Source organism: Rhinolophus sinicus, chromosome 13 (genome assembly GCF_057876585.1).
Source record: "Rhinolophus sinicus isolate RSI-liver-muscle chromosome 13, RSI-T2T, whole genome shotgun sequence".
Classification (NCBI taxonomy): Eukaryota; Metazoa; Chordata; class Mammalia; order Chiroptera; family Rhinolophidae; genus Rhinolophus; species Rhinolophus sinicus.
Window position 1 is genome coordinate 61137043 of NC_142513.1, and position 26578 is coordinate 61163620.

The following is a 26578-nucleotide window of genomic DNA, read 5'->3' on the forward strand; positions in this document are numbered from 1 at the left end:
TTGTGGAGTTTAGGTGTTCAGCTGTGTGAAACAGCAAATTAGGGGATGGTTTTCATTGTTTTTTATTCTGTGGAACAGTTTAAATGGGGCAAGAGTTTTCTGGTCCTTAAAAACTTTGATATTAACAGCTGTGAAGCCAACTGTCCCTGGTTGGTTATCAAGGTGATTTGATAGTGTTACCTATTATTATCCCTTTCAGGTTCTTTTTGCTGTTCATTATGTTGATTTTGGGACTTCATGCTCTCACAGATAATCACACATTTCAGATTGATTATCCAGTTCATTTGTATGGCGACTGGTATTACTATTGGTTATAACAATATCAAAAATTAGTATCTGTTAGGGCTTACTGTGTGCCAGAAACAACTAGCGTATATTCAGGAGGGATTATCTTATTTACTCTTTGCAAAATGCAGTAGATACATTTTACAGTCTTTACATGTCATTGCTGCTGGCTAAGCTCTCTCGGGTGTTCAGTGAATGTTGGTTGAGTGAATGAATCAATTAATCATGTAATCAGATCACTGAGCTTAGGTTATAACGGAGAACATGTGAACAGCCAGAGCTACTTAGTGGTCATCATTTATTTCTTCAAAGTTTAAAGTATTCTCAGATACAAAAGCAAGTTAGAAAGTGTGGAAAACATTTCATTCGAAGTAAACACATTTGCTTTTCATTGTAAGTATTCTGGGATTCCGTAGATGAGAGCAGAATCCTTGCTTAGTCTGAACATTTCTCATTAAGGGCTATCAGGATAGTGACATTTTAATGTGATAAAATTGTCCAGGACCCCAGAGCAAAGGTGACGTTACCACTGACACTGAAATGAACTGCTTCTTCCACCCTCAGTGTGCCCCGGTGTTCCGGGAGCTGCAGAGGTATTACTACATCCTGGGCTGAAAAAGGCAAGGCCGTTTGATGTCAGAGAAGCAGAGATATTCTGAGTCTGATCTCTGTCTTCTTAGCGTTGGTCTGTTCAAGAGGAGAGCTTTGTCCTAGTCTTCCGAAGGCCAAAACTGCCCCCAGGAGTCACCTGCAGCCCTTTCTGGCCTTCTGAGCTAAGGGAACGCGTGGTTCCATCACCTCAGAGCCTAGAGGGCTTGGCTGCCCTGGCGGTGATTTTGTACTGTCTTCTCCGAGGTGTGATGGATAGGCACTTGAGATCCACTGATCTTTCATTTTCTTTTTAATTCTCTTATTCTCTGTTATATACGTTGGCATTTGTACTCCTTCTTGCATTGTTCTTTGAATGTTTTATGTTATATGAATCTCGTGTACTCATCCAAGCTCTTCTCGGGCAGGACCAGGTTACCTGTAAGGTAAATATTCTGGATCATTACCCCCCAGATGCATAGCTGTCGTGCCAGCTCACTTTATCAGATAAACCTTCCACCCCCAGGTTTTACTACCACTTTTGTCCTTGTGTAATTTCCACAAATACTATAGTCTGTTTCTGGGCTCATGTTTTCTATTCTGATGTATTTGCTAATTTGTATTGTTTGTTTTTGATGGTTTCAAGTAACTCATTTTTTAATCTGGTTTTATCACTATTCATTTTAATTATTTTTTACTGTTCTTGGACATTTATTCTTCCGTGTTAACTTGATACCATTTTATCTCCTTTTAGTACATTAAATACCTATATTGAGACTTTTTATTTTATTAACATAAATAAATCATGATCCCTTTCTGTTCCTATAAACCCCAATCATAGAGAAAAAACTAGGTGAGGTGCCTTCTCAGTTACTATAGGTGTTATCAGTGTGGCGTATGTTCTTCCAAACTTCTATCCGTGCATAAACACACATTCACACGTGTACGTGTTCCGACAGGGAGGAACATTTTAGTTGTGAGAATTTACACGTGCATTTGGGAAGAATGCGCGTATTTGCTGAGCCATTTGTAGGGAAGGGAGAGCTAAGGAAAGGCTGGCTTTAAACCCAGCACTGTGTCGTCCTGCCCCCGACTGATCATCACCAGGGCATTTCAAAGATTACACTAGCCCAGAACTAGACTCGTCCTGGGGGCAGCCCTTCCTGTTTTCATGCAAGGTCCTTTGTGGTGGCCCCAGGTCTGCTGTCTCACGTTGAGCCACAGGCAGCAGCCGTAGGTACCACTGGTTGCTGCCAGATCTTCCAAGACTTCTGTTGTTGGCCTTCTTATTCCAGGCTCTCTGTGAGACCCAGGACCTCCTGTTGTACCTTCCGGAGGGACCAACTGCCTTCTTAGTGGCATAAGTTACTTCTAGTGTGGCTGGCTGACCTTGAATCTGGTTCCACTTTTCAAAGTTTCTGCCATTGGATGAGACTTTTTCCTGTGTTGACATAGCCTTTCCCTAATTTTCACCTTTCTTTGGACCTTTTACTTGAGATTTGAGGGTGGGGGGTTTGGGAAATGGAGGAAGGGATATCAGTGTCTTTGATAAGCCTTCCTTTCTCAGTCCAGTCTCTTACAAGGAAAAAAAAAAAATGCATTTTTTTTTTTTTTTTACATGTAGTAAATATTGTTTGCTCTGAAAAGACAAACCTTTGTTTGCTTGATTCTCTCGCATACATGTATTTCGCACTTCCTGTGTATTTGGTTCTATACTACCCCCAAGGTTAGATTTCTCACGCTGGCTACTTCCATTTAATCTTCTGAATGACTTCTAGGCGCATCACAGTTTTGATCCCAAACCAGGCAAAAGGCAGCCTCTTATATGAGAAACATCACCGGGCTTCCCAGCCGAGGCCTCTGGCAAGTTGGCGATTTTTGTGGGACCTTCCAGACCTGAACCTATATCCGTACAGAGTAAGGTTGGGTCAGGTGATCCCTGTGGCCTTCTCTTCTGTCTTGGTTGGTCTTCCAGGAGCCTCCCCACTGCCTGTGACTTGGGTTTCCTATCCCTTTCAGTTGCTTTGCTGTTCTCAGTACCCCTCTGGCCACCCCTGTGTCTCTGGATTGCTCTAGGTGCCATTCAGACTCCAGAGGCCATTGGACAGAGAGGAATTCCACCCCTCTGGAGATCTCTTCTCCCAACCAGGAGCTATAAAAAAGCAGTCATCGTCCTGATAGGATGCACACGGCTGTCTGGACACGGCTGTGACACTCACCCCAGCCTTGATTTCTGGGCAGGAGCTCAGGGGCCAAGTGGGATGGTAAAAGACTGTAGCCAGTGGTTTCAAGACGAACACAAGGGGGCAGCCTTTCCCACGGCTTTCCATCCTGTCTGAAAACAGGAACAAAGACAGGAGTGTCTGTGTGAGCGGGTGCGTGAGCCCGTGCTCTGCGCCAGAGCCCACATGTGACATTTGTAACCTTTGCCTCTGTGTTTATAAAGATACGAAGCTGTTGGGTGGGGGGGGCATCAGAGTGCCAAGTGGGTTTGTGTTCTGCTGGGCTGAAGTGAGCAGAAGCAGCATTCGTTCCTCTGTGGAGGTGCCGTAAGCTACACCCCCGTGTCCAGCCAGCCCAACGTCCTGCACGTGGCAGGCAGGCGGTTAGGATCCGACGTTTAGAGATGTCTGAAGCATTAAAACACAGAAGTTACGATGAGTTTAGCTTGCTGTTCAAACCTGAAGAACACTCGCAAAGCAGTCATTTAAATTTATTTTGGCCCTTTCTCTCTCCGTCCCTCCCACCTCTCCTCCAAATACTAGAGGCATTGTTTCAGTTGTATATTTTTTCCCTTTGGTTTTCTCTTCATCTTGAAAACTGAGTTATGACTCCTTGGGTTGTTCCTACTTGGCAAAAGCATTATTATGAAAATATATGCTGCTTAGTGGACAATGAAGCAGAATATACAATATCACTAGTGTCCTGACCTCTCCCATGCAGTTAGAAGCACGTTGTCACTGGTTTTGTTTTATGTTTCCCAGGTGACTGTCTGTTAATTTGCAGCAGTTCAGTGCATAACTGCATTGATGATCGTATTTCAAAGGATTTGGGTCTTTGGTTTAAGTGCGGAATTGAAGTAAGAGTTGTTATTCCTTCACTGTTGTATCTAAACCCGTCTTATTATTTGACTCCGTAATGGCTAGAAGAAATCAGATATGCTTTGAAAATCAAAGGCAAACCCTTTTCCCCTGAGGATGGAAGTGGGGTTGAGAGAGGAACATTTTCTTGTAGGTCTCTACAGAAACAGCAGTTAATAGATTTATTGTATAATATTGTTTATCGTCACAGTGACAAGTCTTCAATTTTTCTAAAATGACAATTGTAAAATTTCATCTTCTGAATAGTTTACGTAATTTATTGTATTTACATAAGTCATTGTATTTACATATTTTTTGTTAACTGATAATAAGAGATACCATGTTTCTAAATGCACTTGAGAGAGATCTCGAACTAGATTTACCCAACATTTACTTAGCACCTACTGTGTTCCAGGTGTTCAGCGAGTCACTTTTGTGTGTTTTCTTATTTAAATCTCACAACAAACTTGAGTGGTAAACTAACTATCTTCATTTGGCAGATGAGAAAGCTGAGACTGAGAAGGTTTTGACTTGTACAACTAATTGCACTAACCCAGCCACCCGTTGTTAGCTAGATTTTGTTTTCTGTGCAGTTGTGTAGCTGAGATTATTTTAAATACTTCTGTTATTGATTCTCCTCCTTTTCTATGATTGTTAAAATGAAAATATGCTGATTTTTGTCATTCTGCTTATGGAATCTACTTACTTAGTTTTTGAGGAACCTCCATACTGTTTTCTGTAGTGGCTGCACCAGTTTACAGTCCCACACAGAGACGCATCAGGATTTCCATCCCTCTGTGTTGCAGCACACGTTGTCTCTTCTCAGGTGTTGTTTCCCTGTATTGCTCAGTCATCTCAGGCTCAGCCCAGCTTCGCCACCTCACTGAAGCCTCCGGCTGCTCTAGGCGGTCCTTCTGGCTGCTTCCCTGAGCTCCTCTGCTCTTACTCCATTGCCTTAGAACATGGAATCCATTGCATTGGTTGTGTTTTCAGGTGGTGTCTCTAGGCTCCTGGGGCCGGGTCGTCATCCTTAGGGCACTTCTCTGCTGCTGAGCCCGGGCCTGTGACACAGGGTGTACGTCGTGAGGGCCCACGCTCCAGTGTGCGTGTGCTCGGCCCTCCCCGGTGCTCCTTCTGAGAAAGAGGTGGAACGGAAGTGTGAGCAGGAGGAAGAGTGTCTGGAAGTTTGGAGATGGCTTCTAGATTATTTATGGGAAAGTTGAGGAACTCCAGATTCGAAAGGAGAATGGAGGTTCAGGTACTGGAACTTGAATTTCCAGCATCTGACCACCAGGCATGTGCTTCTGCTTCACTTCTTTGTTGTTTCTGATGTTCAGTGTTCACCAGGAATTCATTTCTCCTGGGGGCCTACAGCAGAGTGCAGAGATTGGAATAGACAGCTGTGCTGGGTGTGTGCGCACATGTGGCTGTGTGTCTTTCATGTGTGGATATATTAATTTGCCCAGGTGTGAGATACTCTAGGGCTGCCCACACCTGGAAATCTTAGGGCTGTAAGACTTTGCAGTAATATAACAGTGGTCTTACTCAGATCTTTCAAGTTATCATTTTCTGAGTGATTTTGAGTGTTTTCTGGATTTGTTTGGCCCATAAAAGTCTGATTTTTTTCCATAAGTCTAATATAGCCATAGTGTTTTGGATACTAAATTTGAAAAACTGTTCCCTTTAAGGGGTTAGACGAGTTTATAACTGAACCCAGGTATGTAAAACCTATGTTAAAATATGTCTTTAAAAATCCCAAACAAGTAGTAATAGAAGTTGTTAAATCACTGGTATAGTGATAGATGATTTGAATTTGTTGATTTTAACTCTGAATGATATACAAATATGTCCAAAACTCAAACATTATGACCAAGTTTAAATTTATTTTGAAACGTAACAAGTCGGTAGCTTGGTTCTTTGTATACATCATAGAATATTTTTTGTGTATCCTACTCTTTTTTCCCATTTTCTTCAGTATGCCTCCTCGATTTTTAGATTCTGAAAACAAAACAGTAGGGAAGTGGAGAGGAAGATTAGCATTTGAACCCATTAACTCCGTCTCCCTTTCTTACTAGTAAAGTGAACTATTTATTTTTATAACTAGGGAGACCTCACAACCTGGCTTGCTCAGGACATCCTGGTTTATTTGCCTGCCATTTTGGAGAGGCTATTAACAGTGCCCCCTTTCACTCCTAAAAATGCACTTTGGATGGTGAGTTCTGTGGTCACTCTAGTTATGACTGACATACGTTTCCTTTGAGTATTTTGTGCTTCAACTTTAGTGCATGTTAGTGCTTCTTCAGTGCAGTTTTTTACTATACTTTTCTGTATTTTTAGATTTTCTGATGTTTTAGAAGGCTTATCCTGTTTTTAATTCTGTTAATGGTTGTCTTTTATGTTTTCAAATCATTCTTTAAACATAAGAGTCAGCACTGAAGTGTATCCCAGCAGCTTAAGCTCTAAATTCTTTCAGGGTGAATTTTACCTGATTCATCTTTATCTCTGGCAATGTCTGATAACATGCTTTGCACTAAGTAAGTGCTCAAGAAGTGTTTCTGGAACGAATCGTGGGGGGGAACAGTTCAGCTTCGTATAATTGAAGGTGAAATTCGGTCTAGTCTGAGGGTTGTGTGAAGTCCTCAGGTCGGGGAGCTGGGATTGAGCTGGGGCAGAGCATCCATCCAGCGCAAGAAAGTCCAGTGACCCTGTTTTGCTACCCCAAATAAGTTTTCAGTAAACACTTTCTCAACTGAAGTTGTTTCTCAGAGATGCCACTACCAGATAGAAGGGCCTGACGGAGAGAGGCTCACTGATTCAGCCGCTGTCACCACCAGCCGTGTTGGCAACAAAGACCTAGAGCGAGAGTGGGGGACCCAAGGCAGATGGCAGAGACCAGGTGGGACAGTAGTTGGAGAGCCCTGGAAGGAGATCAGGACGAGGCCAAACATATCTGGGAGCATATTCAATTGATTTCTAAAGAATCGGGTTGGCTTCTTAATTTGAAAGCAGGGTGTATTCAGTAACAGTTAGTTATGAGCCAGAGGAGGGAACAGCGCCCGTTTTTAGAGTTTAAGTTGCAAAATACGCCCTTGTACTTTGATAGGCAGTTTACAACATCAGAAAAAATTAATGTATTTTAAAAGGCTTTGCCAAATTTTACTCTGGCTGAATGCCTCCAAACTTAGGCAGAATATGGACCACTTAACTGTTCTTACATTGAATAGTGCTGTGCACTCTCATGAATAAAAACCGTTGATAATGATGAAGTATAGTAATCTTTGATTTTATCTTCAAAGTGTAAGGGTTGCTTATCTGCAGAGCTGGAAGGGGATATAATTGGGTGTAAATAAGGAAGGCTATGCATAAATTGAGTGCAGATATTCTCTAAGTCCTAGTTATTAGATAACTGGTTAGGACATGATTGATGCTCAGTAAATATTAGTTGAATCTGTATTTTTTTTCTCCAAGTATATTTGGTTATTAAGTTCGCTATTCTATTTTCAGGATCCAGTAGTTGCAAACCATAACATAGTCCTAGGGTGTTTTGTCTTGGGGAAAACACACACACACACACACACACACACACACACGGTTTGAATTGTTTTCTGTTTTAAAAATAATATCCATTCTTTGTTAGCAACAAATGGTATGTTTTTATTTTTATTTTACTCATTGGGATTTCAGAGGTAATACATGTTTACAGTAAAAAACCCAACACTTCAGAAATGTCAAAAGTTAATCATCTCATCTCTGCGACCACTTTTTTGATATAACCATTGATAACAAATTGGCATGTATCCTTCCATAGGTTTCCATACACAATCCGCACGTGCACACCATTTTTGCCTGTTTCCTTTCTTTTATGAAATTGGTGTTGGATATGTTATTAATTTGGAGGTTCAACAGCTGTGTGTTGAGCGCTTGTTCACATGGAGTCAGGAGGGACTGTGCACTGTGGCCGCCTCGGGCAGCTTACCACATTCTCTGCTGACACGTTTTCAAATTCATTGCTACCCTGTTTCTCCGAAAATAAGACCTAGCCAGACCATCAGCTCTAATGCGTCTTTTGGAGCAAAAATTAATATAAGACCCGGTCTTGTTTGACCAGGTCAAATAACTTTAACTCCAAAAGACGCATTAGAGCTGATAGTCCGGCTAGGTCTTGTTTTTGGGAAAACACGATATTGTTAATCGCTTTATCAATTCACATGAGGGCTTTCCATTGTCACTGTGACTATTTTATCACTAACAAGTCAGTTACAGCCAGAGATTTTTAACTTTGCCACAGATACAAAATTTTCCTGTGTCAGAAAGACAGCTCTTTCAAATTTGATCACGTAATTTCCAAATGCCCTTTAAGAAAGTGAGCATGATGGCTCTGCGTGGAAAGCTGAGGCGCTTGACCAGCACCTCTCAGTTTGTTTCTGATCCTGTATGGATGGAGTGCAGTTTGATTAAAGTTGACTGGCCTGAAATGATCCTAGTAAGATGCAGAACTGGATCTGGATTAAAGTCTCAGTGTTTTCTGCCCTCGTTCAAGATTGAAGGGAATCATTGAAATGAATGCGTTTGGGATTTCATGTCCAAATCCATTTCTAATACTACCACCTTATGTTTTTATAGCACTATATGCTTTTCAAAATGCTTTTATCTGTAGTATTTGATCTGTCCAGTCTGCTTTTAGCTTCTATATTTCAAAGGCTAGTAATGGTGAGGTTGGAAGTAATACCTATTAGAATAGTGACTTTGAAAACTTGGAAATCATTTCCAGGTGTTTTAGATAGGCTACATTTGAATGATGAAATTTTAAACATTCTTTCCTATAAAAGAAAACTTTACTGCTTTAAGTAATCTTTTTAGAAATTAAGAGTCCCAAAGATTTCACCCATTTGTTATTGTTGTTCTTCGTGTTTATAATATATGTATAATTTGCTACGATGTGGATAATGAATAATATGTGTAGGGAAAGGTGGGGCTATAGCCAAGGAGAAAAGATAGGGTAAAGAAAACTCAGTTTTCCTTACATACCTACAGGGGTGGAAGTGAGTTTTAAATCATTTTCAAAAAGAAAAATCCCTCTTGTGTTTTTTTTTTAATCACAGTAGGGATGCAAAGTAGGATGGAAAAGATTAAGAAGAATCATTAAATAATAACTGCTGTATATATTTTGGGGACTTTATTGATAGTCTGCTTGTGACCTATTATCCCTTTTAAAAATGTTCCACCAACAATAAAAATCATTTTGCAGACACACCCACCTCTTACTATTAAATCAGTGTTATTGCTGATATCACTGAAGACATGAAAACAATGTGAGACAGAAGTAAACCCCCTGCTGATTCTCCTTGCCCACCCTTTCTTCTACCATCCAGATGATTGCATCACCACACTGGCGAAGAAATTTACAGTAGATCTAAAATCTTCCCTCTCTTTTTTGTGAAGACTAAAGATTGGAACCGAAGCGTGCGTGTGCTGTCTGGCACAGTTCCTCGTCACTCACAAATCAAACGTGGACACTTTCCCTCTTGGAGTGAATGTAGGAGAATCAATGAACATAGAAAGATATGGCATTTCAAAAGAAAAACACCAATTTAACCAACAAAAGCAATAGGACTATTATGTGAAATGTACTTCTTGTAAGAAACCAGCCGAGGAGGACGGGTTTGGTGCTAAGTGCACCCACTTTCCCTAAATCTGTTGGAAGGAGCTGGGAGAAATGTAATAATAACAAAGGTTCTCAAGATGGTCCAGCAACATTTATTCTGTAGCTGTGAGGCACTGAATTTTTAGCCATTTTGAATATTATCACAGGGTGTACAATAGGCCCTTGTGTTCTCTGTGAATAGGGTCAGTTGGCAGCTGGTTAAATTTCTTAGGGAGTCACTGAAGCCAACATTAAAACAAAACCAAGCACAGGATTCCCTAAAAACTGGAAGTCTGCCCAGGAGAACAATGCCGGGTTATCTTACGAGTCCAAGAGCAGAATACTCGAGCAGTACATATTATTAATGAAGGGCTCACCTTTCAAGGGTGGCTAGAGCCGGTCACGCTTTCATCCCCATGGTTTTGGTTTACTTTCTGTGGGGCTGTGGCACTCTAGGACCTGAGAGGTGAGGAGAGATGTGAAGCAGGCTAGAACAGTGGCTAAGAAAAGCGACTCAAGCTTATAGCTATCACCAAAATCAGTGGTTGATTCTTAATCTAATTCTTTTGCCTTGGATATTGTTAGGAAAGCTATCATTGTGAGTGTTCACCTTGGAAAGGGCTGACTCTTACATCACTGGGCAGAAGATCCGCAGTTGAGATACGCAGGGTGCTGAACAATAAATAATACTCGCAGTGCCTGCAGGACACAGCAGAAGCATAAGGCAACTTAGACCATAACTGCTGACACATTTGCAGCAAGCTCAGAGAGGGATTTAGGAGCGCCGATTAGCTTCAGAAAAGGGATTCGAATGTGCAAAAGGCGAAACCTTGCAACCAGGTGGACCTGGTTCCCGCTGGAGGGGGAGTTAAGGACCACAGGGGGTCTTCTCCCAGAGAAGGAACTGTCCTCCCGCCGCTCGTACGTCACAGCTCGGACTAAATCAGGGCCCAGCTATACCCTCCCAGTGGGACCAACCACACAGATAAACGAAACCCTCGGTCTAAAATGGGACGAACAGGAACCTGGCCGAGTGAGCGTAGCGCGCACTCCGCAGTGCCGTCTCGTGCCCACTGAGCTCTCTCAGCATTTCATTCCTTCATGGTACTGGGCCATTTCTCCCCACATTTCGAAACAACTGGAAGCTGAGTACTTTGGAAGGAAGAGAAGGAAAATTCCGAACTCCCAAATTACTCAGAGGATGACAGGAAAGGGATTATTGGATAAAATGGGTGAAACAAACGACAGCCCACATATGTGTAACCAGAAAAACAAAGACTTACCAAGCTTTCTCATCTGAGGACTTTGGGACAAGAACAGCTCAAAGAGCGGGGTGGATCATAATTCCACCGTTCAGCTAAAACAAATTAAGTGACCTTCATTTTCCCAGACTTGGTTAACATGAAGCAAATGGTTCAGAGAAGGAAAAGCAATCTGTCTTTAAATCAGTCCCCCGCCGCTGTGACTGACCTCTGAGACACAGAGCCAGGTTCAGTTCTTCTGACCACACAGGCAAGTCTCAACATGTATATTACCCCCACCCAGAAGACATGCGATTCTTAGGTATTGGGGAGCGGGGGGGGGGGGGGTACACGCACGCACATGCCCCACCCCCATTCCCAGTCATAGAGTGAGGACATTAGGTCACCCATTTTCGAAAGTAAAAAATGATATCTCTACCTCACGTGGTAAGCCAAGATAAAAATCCAGATGGATTAAAAAGTGACGTGTACATTTTCGTTTGTACCAGTAATGTTCCGCAGACACTAGTGAAGGTGTTTATCAGGAGAAAGGACAAGACTATGAACTTTTTTCTATACATTACTGTTTTGCTTAGTTTATTATAATGCATAGCTTTTAAATGAAAAGAGAAAAAATGAAAAAGTTAAGAACAAAAACGAATTCCAACTTCTAAATACCCAAAGGAAAAAAGGACAAAAACAATTGCTGGCACTTGAGATCGTGAATGTTGCCCGTAGAGGGGCAGAGGCTGCGACTAGTGCTGTCTCCCCACCCTTCCCCACCCCCCACCCCCGTTTTCTTCCATGACAGTTTTACATTGTCAAGGTGCTTCCCTGGAACCCTTTTGTCCCGGAAGGTCCATTTGATGTTAATGTTAAATCGGCTTCCCTTGTATGAAGGTAATTGTGGGCAGGGCACCCAACATCTACCTGCCCGGGTTTTGGCCCCTCTGAGGCTCATCCTGGGCATAGGACTGCTTCCTCCTCCGCTGTTCCTATGTGCTGAGCAGCTCTGCAGGAGAGAGCGTGACCCACTGCCTCTCCCTCCCTGCCGTTCTCTCTCCTTCTCATCTACCACATTTACTTTTCCTTCAGTGCAGGACAGGCATGTGAATTAAGATTTCAGTGATTCTGCAAAGGAATTACAATTATTTATTGGCCTTGGACAAATATAACTCGTCTTATGTGGACGACACTGAGGGAGCGTAGCATAGAGGGAAAGGCCCTGGCCGGGCAGTCAGGAAAACAGCTGTCTCCAGATGTGCCAGGGACAGATCTGGGATCAGTCTTTCCCCACTGTATCGCTGAGATCCCTCATCTGTAAAATGGGTGAGTGCTGAGGACTGGCCGCAGCCAGGAGAGAGCGTGACCCACTGCCTTCACATTTTATGTTTCTGCCTTTAAGTCAGGGACAATGCTATTTCATAAGCAAGCTATAAAAGTTCCAAGCTTTAAATACGTCCCTTGATGTTAACTAAAATAGAGACCGTTTAAGAGATGATTTTGTTTTCCAGATAATGCATTTACCACCCTGATAGGGCATTGGATCGGAAAACCCGCTGCTTTCATATGCCCCTGAAGGCTTTTCCCGCTGCCTGAGCGTATTCGGAAGTGTACACCGGAGCCCATACCAGGAGCCGGTTCCTTAGTGTAGAATACTAACTCACGTAGTTCGCAGCAGGGTCAGCGCCAGCGTGGACTGCAGCTTCTGGGCTTCGGGTGTAGGGCTTCTCCAGATGATTGGTCAAATGGACCCCTGAAGGGGATTGAGGTGCCTCTTGCAGGGAACTCCTAAGGAACGAGAAACCAGACATGGCAGAGAAATCCAATAGCTAAGTGTTGGTCTCCAGAGGGAGGATTGGTGTGATGCCTGTCACTTGATTTGCCTTTTGGCCCAGTCTCGTTGCTCCCATGACCGAGACCTTTGAGGCAAGAGTAACACCTGGAGGAGATGACCCCTGTAAGACATTGGGTGCAATCAGTGTCTTCCACCTTCCGACAGGGTCGAGTTTGTGGAAGCATTTCCCCTACTTCAGAGAGTCCTGCAGAGTTTCAGCACCACAACTACACCTGTTGTGCCCATTAGGAACAGACGCAGAGAAGGTGACAGATTCCAAACAAGGCCACGTGGCAACTGGTGGAGACAGAGCCCGTGGGCTTGGTGACTGTTAATCCAGCTTCACTTGGAGGCACAGGCTGGGGAGCCTTGAGCCGTGAGTGGTCTGCCTTAGTCTGTTTTAGGAAGGCTGCTTTACAGGCGCTCCAGCGGCATTTCTGCTGTGTGTTCTTTAAAGAGCAGTTCTTTAGTTTGCAACAGGCGTCACTAGGCATAGAGCTTGTTAAAAAATTAGCAGGACACTGGTGGTTTGAGAAAACACACTCCATGCCCCAGTGGAGTGAAGGAAGTTCTCCTGATGTCCCCTCATGGGTCTCCTATTTGGGACCAGTTGGAAGTGACCATCTGACCTCGCAGTACTTCTGGGGTCTATGCCCAGAGACTCACATACACGGGCCGCCATTGACCGTGTTATGGACACAATTTAACACGACTTTCATATTATTTTGCTGGCCTCCTCTTTCCAGCACTTTCCTCTGTTTGTCTTAGAGCTGAAGGAACGTTTCCCAGGATGTGAGCTGAGATGATTTTACTAATGTGAGGGTTGGATTTCAGCAGTGGTAGCTGGTGACAGTGGAAGGAGACACTTGGAAATATTTTGGGGAATGCGTTGGATGTTGTTTATAAATAAAGGCAGCAGAAAAGTATGTGATGTTTGCTGGGGATTGTTTTATTTTCCTGAAAAGTGAAACAGACCCCAAACCAAGAAACCCTTTTGAGCATCTTCCAGTGGAGATTTAGAAGGGCCAACCTCTGAGTGAACTGCAGCGTCAGGATCCAGAGGGTCTGGGAGGAGGCTGGCTGCGTCCGTATCAGCAGGGGAAGTGATTTGCTCAAGGACAGACGTGCTCAGAAGAATCAGGGTAAGAATGTTTCAGTGAAAGACACATATTTCGTTAATCATCAGATGACAGTGGACAGAAAGATACAAGGAGACAAACCATGTACTCTTTTTTTTGCTGCCAGTACTTTTTTAAGGGTCTGAAATGGTTTATCTTTATTATTTGCAGTTAATGCCATCTCTAAAAGATTCTGATGCCCTTTAAATACCCATGTGATTTGGATCAAATAACATTTTTAAGCACACTTTTACTGTTGCACAACAGGCGTATGGAAAAGTATACAAATCTTAAATCATAGTTTCTTGGTAGATTTCCATAAACTGAACATACGCCAGTGTCACTAGCATCCAGATCCAGAAACAGAACTTTCCCAGCATTCCAGAAGCCAGGGGTGCTTCCAGGCGCTGCTGCGTGCACCCCCTGCGCCTAAGGGCAGCGACGCTCCTGGCTCCTAACATCGCAGTTAATTGTACATGTTGTTAAGTTTTGTATAAGCTGAATCATGGAGAATGTACTCTTGTGTTGGGCTTCTGTTGTTCAACGTTCTAGTTGTGAAATTCATCCGTGTCACTGCACAGGGTTGTGACTACTTCATTCTCATTGCTGATTGTGTCACTGCCACAATCCATCCACTCTTCCGTTGGTGGACGTGGAGTTTTATGTTCAGTATTTGGCTATTACGAATATTGTTGCCTTGAATATTCTTGTATCTCTCTTTTGCTGAGTATTTGTACATGTTTCTGTGGAACGGCGAGTGTTGTATCACAGGGTAGGTGTGTGTTCAAGCTTAGGGAAAGGACGGTGTGCTCCCACCAGGAGGGGCTGAAATCTCCACTTCTCCGTAAACACTGGTTTTTGTTTTCATTCGAGCTACTCTGGTGTGTATGGAGTGGTATCTTATGTGGTTTCCCTGATGTCGACTGACGTTAAGCTCCTTTCCATTAGAGTTTAGTGACTGCTGATTTTCACTCATTTATGAAATGCCGGTTAAGTCTTTGCCCTCTTTTCTCTGCCTTTTTTGTATTGATTTGTAGGCATTCTTTATATATTCTCCATAAAAGCCCCTGGTTGGATATGTTTATTGCAGATATCTTCTCCTCTCTGAGGTACCTTCCTGTTCTCTAATGGGGTATTTGATGAACAGCAGTTCTTAATTTTACTGTAGTGTAATATTTATCCTTTTTTTGTTGTTGTTCATGCTTTTTGTGTCCTGTTGAAAGAAGCTGCTTGCTGCAAAGTCATGGATAAGTCCCATGCTGCTGTTCTGTAAGCGTTTCTGCTTTACTTAGGAGATTCAGACCTGTGATCCATCTGAAATTGGTTTTCGCAAGTGGTGTGAGGCGGGAGTCCAGACTGTTCTGTGCAGTGTGAACACGTCGACTTAGAATCACTGTCAACTGCAGTGTCTCGTTACCTTTGCCACACGCTCGTTTATGGAGTTGACATTCACTTGGTTCTGTTAATGGTGGCTCTTTAAAAAACTCAAACAGTTCTTGTGCCTGTGTCTCATAAGTTTTCATGGTAAAGATGACAGTATTTTTATTTTAAAATATAATATCAACACTAACACAATTATAATTTCTAATTTTAGTTGTATTTCTTTTAATTATTGTTTGTATAATTTTGCCTACATAGTGTTTTCTATTCTGCTTTATCTGTGTCTAAATAGTTTTCAAAATTCAATTTACTCGTGGCTGTACGGTACTGTGTTGACAGGTGTACCTTGTGTGATTGGCCAGTCCTCTGTTGCTAGCATTTAGGATGTTGTTAGTGAGGAAAACTGCTACCTTGTAGAAATGCGTTGATCTGTTATTTTATAAAAGGGAAGCAAATGAGAATGGATTTACCAATTTGGGGCCCCCTCTCTGGTTAGCGTCTCATTAATCCAGCCTCCCGGTACAGATCCCTTTGTCCTTCATGAAGGGGTTTGGGTGCTTTACAATGGCAGCACTAACCAACTGTGCTTTCGTAATACAACGTGAAGACCTGCCACTCCTGGAATGTAAAGCCTCAGTAATGTTCACAGTGATATTAGCATGGAAAACCCAGCCTGGAGTCTTACTCTTATTTCATTGATCAGAGCAGTGAGCAGTCCGCAGTAACAAAACTGCTTTGGAAGCTGCTGCTTCTTACGGGGAAGGAAGGCGTGCTCTGGGAAAAGTATTGGCTTGAATTAAAATGACCTATGTTTGCTTAAAATTCAGTTCCCATTCTAATGTTGTTACTTTTTCCCGTTAAAAATTATATTTCTTCAGTAGGTACTAGTAGCAAGTAAACTATCTGTGCCTAGTAACTGTGTCACGTCCGGATGCAGACACATGGTCAGAGCGTCAAAAATCTCAAGCCCTGAGGCTCGGGATAGGAAGGCATTACCAGCAGCAATGTGACTCAGTTGTCAGAGAGCCTTCGGAGCCCGTTCAGTAACAAACGGCGAGAAGGGGGAAGTGGGTCTTGGTGGGCTTCCTCTCTGTGTCCTGCGCGGTGCCGTGCTCAGCACAGACAGGTAAGCATCAGTGCGTGGTCCACATTGGGTGCCGTAAACCGAGAAAAGCACAGGGATTACGTAGAATATTTCTTCAACTGTTTTGAGTCCTACTTTCAAATGAATCACACTATGTTAGACTCTAAGGTTCTGTAGGGCCCTCCAATTTCCGTAATTCCTGAATTGACTTTGAGGAAAAACTGACCATTGGAAAAGTGTTTGTTATCGATGGTGAAGGACACAGGGGTGGCATCAGGTGACGCAGGCCCAGGGTGGCCTGGGAGTGGATCAGGCGATTAGGGTCTCCCTGTGGCTGTAAGACTGAACAGGGCCTTCAGTCTAGGGCGGTCAGCTGCTCACTCTCAGGACCTCGGTTCACCCCAAGAAGCATTCCAGCTCCCTATCAGGTGGGAACCCAAGACTCCCTCTGCGGGCACCAGGCACCAGGGAGATCCAAGTCTGGCAGTTCAGAGGTGACGGCACAGCTTCAGTTACGAAATTGATTAATGCAAATGGAGTGCGTTTACAGCAGAATCCCAGGGTTTACTGCTGAGTGGTCATTCAAACAATGCAAGCATTCAAGGTACAGAAGCCACAGAAAGGCCGGTGGTTTTCTTTTGTTAACCTCTGGTTTAAAAAAGTTTTTTTTATAATCATAGAAGTAGTGTATAATGAACATCCACTTAAAAATGAACTTGAAAGACAAAATAAATTTATCCACCGACCTAATTTCAGAAACATCAATACAAGACCTTACCTGTGATATCAAGGATAAATTCAAGGAAGGGAAGTAATTTACAGTAAAAGCAAATCCATCGCCGTATGTAAATGTCCCAGTTTGATTACACTGGCTGGCAGCCACGTGGATGTGACAGCTGCAGACGCGGTTTGATGCAGACGTGTAGCGCTGATGGCTGGTAGTAAATAGAACAGCTCATTTTTCAGAACAAAGTTCCTGAAAATTCAGTGTATATTAAACTGTGCAAAAACTGCTTCCTTATAAAAATGGAGGGAGTTGGATTTAAGGCAGGTCATTACAAACATGTTTGTCCAGCAGAATCCTCAAAAGCCGTGCAACTTGGGGAAATTCTTTGTGTGGGACATTTCCACACACTGCAAGGCCCTTGTCCTTGGGCCTGCCCACGAAACGCAAGTAGGGGACCCCATCCAGAAATGCCGCCCCCCCCCCTCCAGGTACCAAATGCTGTTTACTGAATAGGCCCTCCTTTCTGCTACTGATGCCCCTTTGTCATTTCCGTGTGGGCTCTTCATTCATTTCCATTGGTCTGCTGTCAAACAGATCACCATCACTACACTGCCTATGCTTTGTTTTTCTTAAGTTGCTATTTTCTCAAGAAAAGAGTTACGGACTGACTCTTGCTGTTTTTCTTTAATCTCCCCATAGCTAAGAGAACTAACTCATAGTTTGAAGTGACATTCTCCAGTTTCCCTATTCATCAGGTTTTTCTTAGTTTTCTTTCTTTGATCGTTGCAATCAGGATCTTCTGTGTCCTTGTGATGAAGTCATTTCATCCAGAAGTGACTCTGCTTCCTGGAACTATGTCGAGTTTAAAGGTAGAAGAAATCAGGTTATAAGTTCCTGGTTATCTAAAGCCATACCTCTCTCTTTTTTTCATTTTGTATCTTACATTTTCAGCATTGTTTTAAACTATACAAGGCATTTTATGCTTCCTATGTGTTAAACTTTGTATGTTTCCCATTTATTTAAATCCTTTGAGTTGGAATGCACAGCTTGAAGGAGCATCCCTTAAAATGATGTGTTACTATGTACAATATGAATTTAGGTCAGTGAGAAGAGAAGGCTACAAAGTTCATAGATGGATCTGATTGCGAGTATGAATTTGTGCCTCAGAGTAGTTATTACGTCCTTCTTTACAGTTTACTAGGTAACAGTAGATATTAAAATGTACATATCTAGTAGTAAAACAGCTACCTCGGTGACTATTCCCCCCATGGCCACCACGGCACTCACTGAGTGTGTGCTCTGTGATTGTCCTACAGTAACCCTGGACTACATGTATTCCTTGTGTGCTGTGTATGTGGAAACTAAAACTTGGGAGAGGTGAGGTAGCTGGCGTAAGGTCAGAGCTGCAATTATATTCAGGGTCCTCAGGTGCCAAATGGAATGTCACAAGAATGCATGCTGACTAAAGAAACGGCATGATGGCAGTTGCAGGATCCCAGGGAAGTGGAAATGAGTGGGATAGAAATGTCTTCTCCGTCATGCGTTGTGCTCCGCAGTGGCTCGCTTCTCACTTGGGCCTGCGGGGTGCGGTTTCCCCACCTCCACACCCTCCTCCGGCAACATGTGCAGAGATGACGCGCTGCTCCTGTACGGAGGCTTCTCTGGTTAAAGTCTGTAACTTTCAGTGTCTCTCCACATGAACAAGCCATGTGCTTTTTTCGTTGTAACTTTTATCACGTCATATGACGATTGCCTCGTTATCCCCTTTGTCCCACTGCAGATATAAGCTCTGAGGACAGAACTGTGCTCATGTTCACGTGTTCATTGAAGACACTTTATGAAATGCCTGTGCCTCCAGACTGAATCACGGGAAAACTAATAGAAAGTTGAATCAATATTGATCAGTTATTTGAAAGCATGACTTTCTAAGTTTTTAAGCTTAGACACCAAATAGAAAAGGCTCAGAGAGGTACTAGAGTGGAAAAATAGTGACGAGATAAAAATGGAAAGTATACTCCGGAGGAAACTGATAGGAAGCAGAATATTATTGTGTAAAGAACTAATACAAATGATAGGAAAAAAATATAAACCTAAAAGAGTAGAGCAATGCTTTGAACAAGTAATCCTCTGCTTACTTTTCTAAGTCGGAAATCTGGATTTTATCCTTCTTTCTTCCTTGTCCCATCTTCCCAGCTCCTAATAGCCACCAAGACTTGCCAGCTCCCCCTCAGTTGTCGCTCATTCATCTACGTCCCTCCACACCTGTGGCCTTCAGAGTAAAGTCTAAGCGTAGCGTGATACTCAAGTCCCTTAATAATCTCTATGTTACCTTCAGCCTCGTGTTTTTCCAGCCCCTCATGTGTGCTCTGTGCCCTAGGTTTTCTGAACGACTTGCCATTTCCTGGAGGTTCCCAGGACACTCCAGGGCTTTTATATGCTGTGTGCCTGGCCTGTAGTTCCCTTCCCCTCCATTACACGACTAACTCCTGTCAGTTCTTCACATCTATTTCGGTTCTAATAGAAGAAATGATTTTTAAATATTTTAATTGATTAACTACGTGCTACCTCCTTCCCCCGGACTAGCTTGTGTAGCTCCTTTCTGTCTTGGTGTGACACCCAGCCACAACCAGAAGACTCCTTGAACTGCCTGCCTGCCCGCCCTTGGTTCGCTTTGAAATACAAACTAGGCAGCATTCAGGTGCGCTGCTCTGCTTCCAGGCCCAGGATGGAATTTCTTCCACTGTTTTAGTCCGAGACCTCCCGGCTGTGCAATTCCCTTGGTGAGAGCCAGGCTTTGTGGACTCAGTCTGTTCCTGCAGGAATGGAGGTGCTCTGGCTTCCCCATGATCCTTCCTTGGGGCAGAAATGGAGACCCTGTAATGACACACAGTTACAAGTCTTGTCTGGTCCAGGACACAGAAGGGCAAGTTGCTGCCTATTCTTGCGTAGACAAAGATAGCAAGCCCACACATTTCTAAAACAAATTTTTTTGATTCTTTAAGTATAATTTTTGCATTTACTATGGTCTGTCTTCTGACAAAAGGGCCCCAGATCTTGATGTAACTTGCTTAAGCACTATTATTAGCTGTTATGAGTTCCATCTGTCCCTCTGAGGAGGAAAAAAAAAAACCTGACATAGTGATGTCATGGTTGCAAGACTTTTCCCTGGAGCCTCCTATAACACCAAGAAGCCAAAGGGCAGTTGATTAATGGACTTGTTTAGCAAGCGTGCTGGACAGACGTGACCAATCCTCTGAAAACCTTAGCTAAGCAATCCTGGTCTGCTTTGGAGATGCCAGCCACGCAGGCTTGGAAAAGGCCTGTTTTAGATTTAGGTGCCTACCTGCCTACCTAACTGGCGAGAGTTAGAAAGTGCGTGGATCCTGAGACCCATTGTAGTGGAGTCAGAGCCGAGTCTGAGTTTCGGTGAAAGATACAGAATAAGGACATACAATTAGGCGTAGAGGACGTGGACTTCAGTATCCAAAGACAGAAGATCCTAGAGCACGTGGTCTTCGCAAACCAAGGGTCCTAGATTCCCACCACCTTTGTTCCACTCGTCTGAATCCTCGTGTCCCTACCGAGGGAGTGGCCGGAGGCTCTGTAGATGCCCCTGATACATGCCGTCGTTTCCTGGGAAGGTTTAAAGGGAGTCACTAACTCAGGCTGTTGAACAAGTGAAGTGGAACAGGTTGGTGGTCTTGGATGTAATAATGGTAAAGCTGGTTTGAAATAAAGCTTTGGTGATCAGGAGACCATATTCTGCTAGAGCGTTCACATATTCCCCCACAGAGCTTTTCATTCCAGTAATGTTTTTGTACCGACAGTGACAGCACACTTGACGAATCCAAACTTGCCGAAGACAGTAATGTGTTCTCCGTCCACACCGCCAGCGGGCTTGTCCCCAGGAAGCAGTGTGAGAATTCAGCAATGATTTCACCATCCCCCTGCCTGCCAGGATGACCGCATCCCAGATTGATTCAACCTGTGCACCAGGGAGACTAGGAAAGAGTCAGCAGAAGGCATCCATCTCGCAGGCCCCACACAATTTTTTTAGTCTCCTCTCATAAAAGGTGACACGTGAAAGATGCTCCTTAAAGGGAAACATTACAGAGAGCTGGGAAAACATTTTGGCCTGGTAGTGTTTGCAGATGCTGATGTTTGACTAAGAAGCATTTGAAGGGTGCGGTCCACAGCCTGGCAAGCGCCTGTGTGTACCGGTTGGAAGAACTCAGCATTTACTGGGTGTTGTCATCTAATCTCCAGTGTGTGTGCTGGAGTTCACACCCTTGTGTATCAGAATGTACTCGTGTAAGAGAAGAGTCACGGTGAGAGAGGACTTGGGTCATTTATCTGTAGTCAGACAGCAGTTACTGGTGTTTGTGTAAAAACGAGCTAGAATTCTTGGCGTTTCATAAATTGCTGTCACACTCATATTCCTGTTCTCTCTTTCTCTCTCTCTCTCTCATTTAAGCTATGTGCCCTTTTTTGATAAACATTTAAAAAAAAACATACACCCTCTTTAATTCTTGAAACAAATCAATGCCATGCTAATTTCGGATTTTTTCCCCCTGAACTATCACTTCTAGAAAGTCTGAAATGGTGCCCTTGAGGGAATATGTCCTTCACCCCCCAATCCCAAGTTAAATGCCATAGAAAATGTACTTTATATGAAGGAGTTATTCCTCCTTAATTGTTACAATTCTTACTTAGGCAACCAAATTGAAAGTGAAAGGATAAAAAATGATATGGACATTATGTATAATATATAAATCACGTGTGCCAATAGAGGAGTGAGAGAAGGGAAATAGTGACGACATTAGAACTGTGGCTATGGGTATGCTGTTCTTTTTTTGTTTTCAAAGTTGTACTTGATAGTATTTTAAAAACAAAAACTTTGTTTTAAGCTGTTTTGGGTAAATATCAAGTTATACACTTAATTATTATCTGATAGTGTATCAAGAAACTCTCAAAGTGATTTTTAAATCATTGTATTGTGATGCACTCAAAAAATCTTAATGGTCTCTTTGCTGAATTTTAAAATTGTATTTAAAATAAGTAAAAACGGTGACATGTAGTAGGTAGTGAGTTTTTTACTGTCTTTGGAGCATCGCTTTTCCCATAAATTCTTAAATCTTGACTAGGAAACTGTAGTCTTGGCTTTTATTATTTTGGGGGGAATTATAATCAGGTTCACAAATCCGGGCGTATCTGAGTAGCAAGAATAGGTTTGGTCATTTGAACAGCAAAATGTAAACCAGAAGTTCAAAGAGACCGTGTTCAGAATATCCTGACCATCTGCAGCCTGAATCCCTGGTGATATGGAGGGAGAGACCAGCTTTATCTTTTCATTGAAACCATGTGCTGTGTGTGCAGGAAGGAAATGCATGCTGGTCAGAGGTCAGAAGCAGGATGGATGAAGTTTGCAAGAGAATATTTATTGTGGGGTTTTCCTAAACCCCTGGCTTCATGGGAGATGCTAGTTCAGGTAGACTCAGTGGAAACGTGGGCAGACCTGGACGTGTTGCACCATGGTACCAGTGGAGGACGTTAACAAGAAGCTGTGGCCAGGTGTGACCTCTGTGTGCTAGACCAAGAGGGAATGGGAAACTCACAGCGTGACCAGTCAGTACACTGGGGCACAGGGACTGAGTTTAGTACCTCGGAAACGTCAGTCTGAAGAGGGCCTCCTGCACACGAAAGGTGCGGTAATCAGAAGGTCTGGAAACTATATATGAGCTGAACAGTTCAAGGAGCTAATGCTGTAGAGAAAGGTTGAAAGGATCTGACAAATGCCTTCAAAATCCACAGAGTAACTGGTAAAAGCAGAAGTATGTTTTCAGTGGACCTTTGGAGAACTGAACTAAGAATGTGTAGAGAAGGGGGAAACAGGTTTTAGCATAACGTGAAAAAGATTTTCCCACAGTTGGAGCTACCCCTTCATGTAGTGAGATGGTGGATTCTGGATGCGTTCAGGTGGAGGTGTTGGCGGGAAGGGGGGGGGGGCATACCATGTGGTCAGCTAAAAAGAATCCTCCAAACCGCCTTCCAGGCTTGCATGTCAGAAGCCTCTGCTTCCGCTCCCCTCCACTGGGCTGAAGGTTCGGTTGTGTGGCATCCCATCACCCCTGTTCCTTTACATCCATTTGTCAACTGAAGGCAGCAAAGTTGTCTCCTTTCCTTAATTGTATCTGAGCCCACGATGCACAAGTAGAATGCCCCTTGGCTGCTAGGACATGTAGACTGGGTTGGTGCTATTGTTTTTCTAACGTAAGGTCAGGATCTCTCACGTTTTGTTGACCCGGTGGATCTTTTCCTCCCTGCAGGAATAGGGGGACTTCAAGACTTCGTGCTGAAATCTGCAACGCTGTGTAGCCTGCCATCCTGCCCACCATTCATACCGCTCAACTTTGAAGCCACCCCGATTGTGAGGGTCGCTGTTGAACCAAAACACCCAAGTAAGATGACTTGTTTTGAAAAGCAGGGGATGTTCCTGACACTGTTTAAGTGCATACAGTTAAGACTTGCTTCCTCACGATTTGCTTCCGCAGCATACTGTGCATTTTCATGCAGGAATAGAAGAGGAGCCAGGGGGATCTACAGACCACCGACTCTTCAAAGGGAACCTACCCTCTGTCGTAGGAGCATGGCGTGGTTAGGCACCTTTGCTCTCCAGCCAGCCTGTGTCCTTGAGGCAGAGAGACAGGTTATCTCTGCATCCCCAGAACGCTGGCACAGGTGGTGCATGGGCAAAGCTCACGTTCTGTGGGGCTGGTTCTTAGAATCCTATGTCACGCTCCCTGGTTTAGAATCCACGGTCTGCCCCTTCCCTCCAGGTTTGCTAGGTTATCTGGACACTGAGCATTTCCTGTCTGGTTAGACAGATGGTGCGCTTAGACATTTCCTCCTGGCCATGTGACACGCACATGCCAGACCATGTAGTCACTGTCCTTGTCTTTGGTTTATCCCGTTTGCCTGGCGAGGCATCATTAACTCGGGTCTTTCATTTCCGTGCCTGTCGCTAACCCCTTATTCCCTGCGACTTTGCTGTCCCCAGTGCTTCCTGGTGGTCAGTGAAGGAGCCAGAGGACAGATGTGTACGTGCTAGTTTTCTGTTGGAGGGTGTGACAACAGCCTCATTCCCTCCTCTCCACCCAGAGCCGTGGCCTTCTGAAAGCCTGTCTCTGGTTCTAAGCCATACTTGTATCCTTAGCCATTGAGGACCCCTGGGCCCGGCAGCTGGTCCTTCCAGGACTGTGCCTCTGACTTTGGGGCTCAGTCCTAGTAAACGGCCCACTGTGTCTTGGGCCTCAGAGACCGGCATTCCTCTGGGCGGCCAGCGCGCAGACAGCACTCCGTGGCCGCGTGGACTCGCCCCATTCTCCGTCATGCCTGCTTCCTCCCTGGGGGCCCTTCGTGGCTTCTTTTATTCTACTTGCTGGGCTGGCTCTGGCCATTGTCAGCTGCCTCCAGCACTAAAGCATGTTCAGTACAGGAAAGCTCAGTTTAATTCAAGCTGTGCCATTTGAGTCTGGCAACTATGGTTTCTTCTTAGGTGTTTCTCGTGTTTATATCTTATTTCTCACTTAATTCTTTTCCATTTGGATCTAAAATTTTAAAATAGGGATTAAAGAAATAGTTGATAATTTAAGCCGTAATGTTCTAATAGAAATTCATAATTGTTGAAGTCTGTTTGGTGGTTGTGTGCACTTCGTGCTGTTACCCAGCCAAGTAAGAGCCCAGCCCGAGCGTCTTGCATCCCGCCTCAGCCCCCGGGGATGAGGGTCCTGCGACCCACGTGACTTTCCGTCCCATGGCAGACCCTCAGGAACATTCCTTTCCTTTCCTACATGAGGTAATCTAGTACATAGAATTATTGAGGATTATCTGTCTGGATGCCAGACTTTATTTCCTCACATGTGTTTCATTACATTTTTTTTCTGAACTTGGTAAAACATAAATGATTAGAAGGGGCACATGATTTTCTTTGCCATTTTAAAAGGGGCGCTGCCACTTTTTCCCATTGAGGATATTGTTTTTGCTACATTAACCATGCATATTCTTGATTGTGTCACTGAAGTGCCCCGTTTGTGTATTTCAGGGTCTGAGTTTGAAACTCACTGTTTTCTCTTCTTGGTGTTGGTACAACGTCAGCATCTCATTTCACACTTAGAAAGTCGGAGCACTTCTGTGATGCATCTCTTTCCTGTGAGTTCTCAGGGAACTTACCATCTGTTCACTCTTTGCCCTAGTTACTTACTGGGGCAGAAGCCCCTCCCTTGGGATTGCCAGTCTACTGACTGGTGGGGTGTCCGCCCTCCTGTCCCAAGACTCCCCGGTGACACTGGCCCCAAAGCTGAACAGAAGCACTGTTTCCTTCTGAATAGAACCTGCGTCCCCAGGCCCTCTTCTCTTTCTACTGGCAAACTGGTTGACTAATCTACAAGACACCTTTTTATTCTTCAGGTGTGAAGTAATTTGAGCATTTATTCTTTCACTCTTCTCTCTCTCATTTCCCACGCTGGGGTCAGAATGTCACGGTGGCCACCCCTCTGCTCCATGCCCCCAGTATCTGCTCAAAATCCAGTGCCCAAACAGAGAACTCGGGGTGTCCTAAAGCCACCATCATTTTCATCATCGTCATTGGTCCTTACTCCATGCCCACACTAAGGCTTTTACTTCGATTATTTCATGTAATGTTCAGCAGCCCTCTGCTGGTTTTCATCCTCATCTTCATAGGAGGTAAACTGAGGCTTAGAGGTGTTAATTAACTTGCCCAAGGCCTTCCAGTTAACAGTAAGTGGTGGAGTCAGGTTTCCAGCCTGGCCTTGGGGACTGTTCCTAACTTTACCTTCAGGAAGCCAAGAAATCCTGTTTACCCGAGGTCAGAATCATTGGTTTCCAGAATTCTGTCTTCCTTCTTCTACATCAATTAAAAAAGAAAAAAAACCCTTTATATATATGTTTATATAGATACATGCTTCACGTACATTATTAAATATAAAGTAAAAATTATAAAAATTGAGATGGAAATGAAATAACTATTTTTAAAATAATTTTATTTGTATTTGATGTAGAGATATATGGTATGTGTACATAGGTGTATGTATTATTTATTTATGATTGTGGTTTATAATTATATTATCTAATACTGTGTGTAACACATTACTCCACAATGCAGTAGCTTGAAACAACAGTAATCATTTATTGCTTTTCACAGGTCCTTTGGTCAGGAATCTGGGGCGGGTTCAGCGTGGGGATCTCTCAGGCAGCTGCGGTCATGTATCAGCGTGGGCTGCACATCTGGAGGTCTAACTGGACTTGCAGATGCTCAGCTCACCGGGCTCACACGTTGGTGCTGTCGGGGACCTCACACGTCTCCACAGGGACCCATCCACATGGCTTCTCGAGTGTCCCGCAGCAAAGCGTGGTGGCTGGCTTTCGTGAGCAGTCCGGGACACTACGGCAGAGCTCCCGTGCCCTGGGAGTCACACGTTGCGTCTGCAGTGTCCTGTTCATTCACTGTGGGGGAACCACTGCACAGGAATGTGGCATGGGGGGGGCAGGGTGACTGGGGCCACTTTGGAAGGTGGT

At 43.8% G+C, this 26578-nt stretch overlaps 1 protein-coding gene across 2 annotated transcripts in view; it reads left to right on the top strand.

The window, feature by feature from the left end:
- EFL1 (elongation factor like GTPase 1) overlaps positions 1–26578 on the top strand; it is a 75461-nt gene that overhangs the window by 22043 nt on the left and 26840 nt on the right. For both annotated transcript variants that reach the window (XM_074318272.2, XM_074318273.2), the window contains exon 16: positions 23311–23442. In XM_074318272.2, the coding sequence (XP_074174373.2) occupies positions 23311–23442 (132 nt within the window). The remainder of the gene's footprint in view (positions 1–23310; positions 23443–26578) is intronic.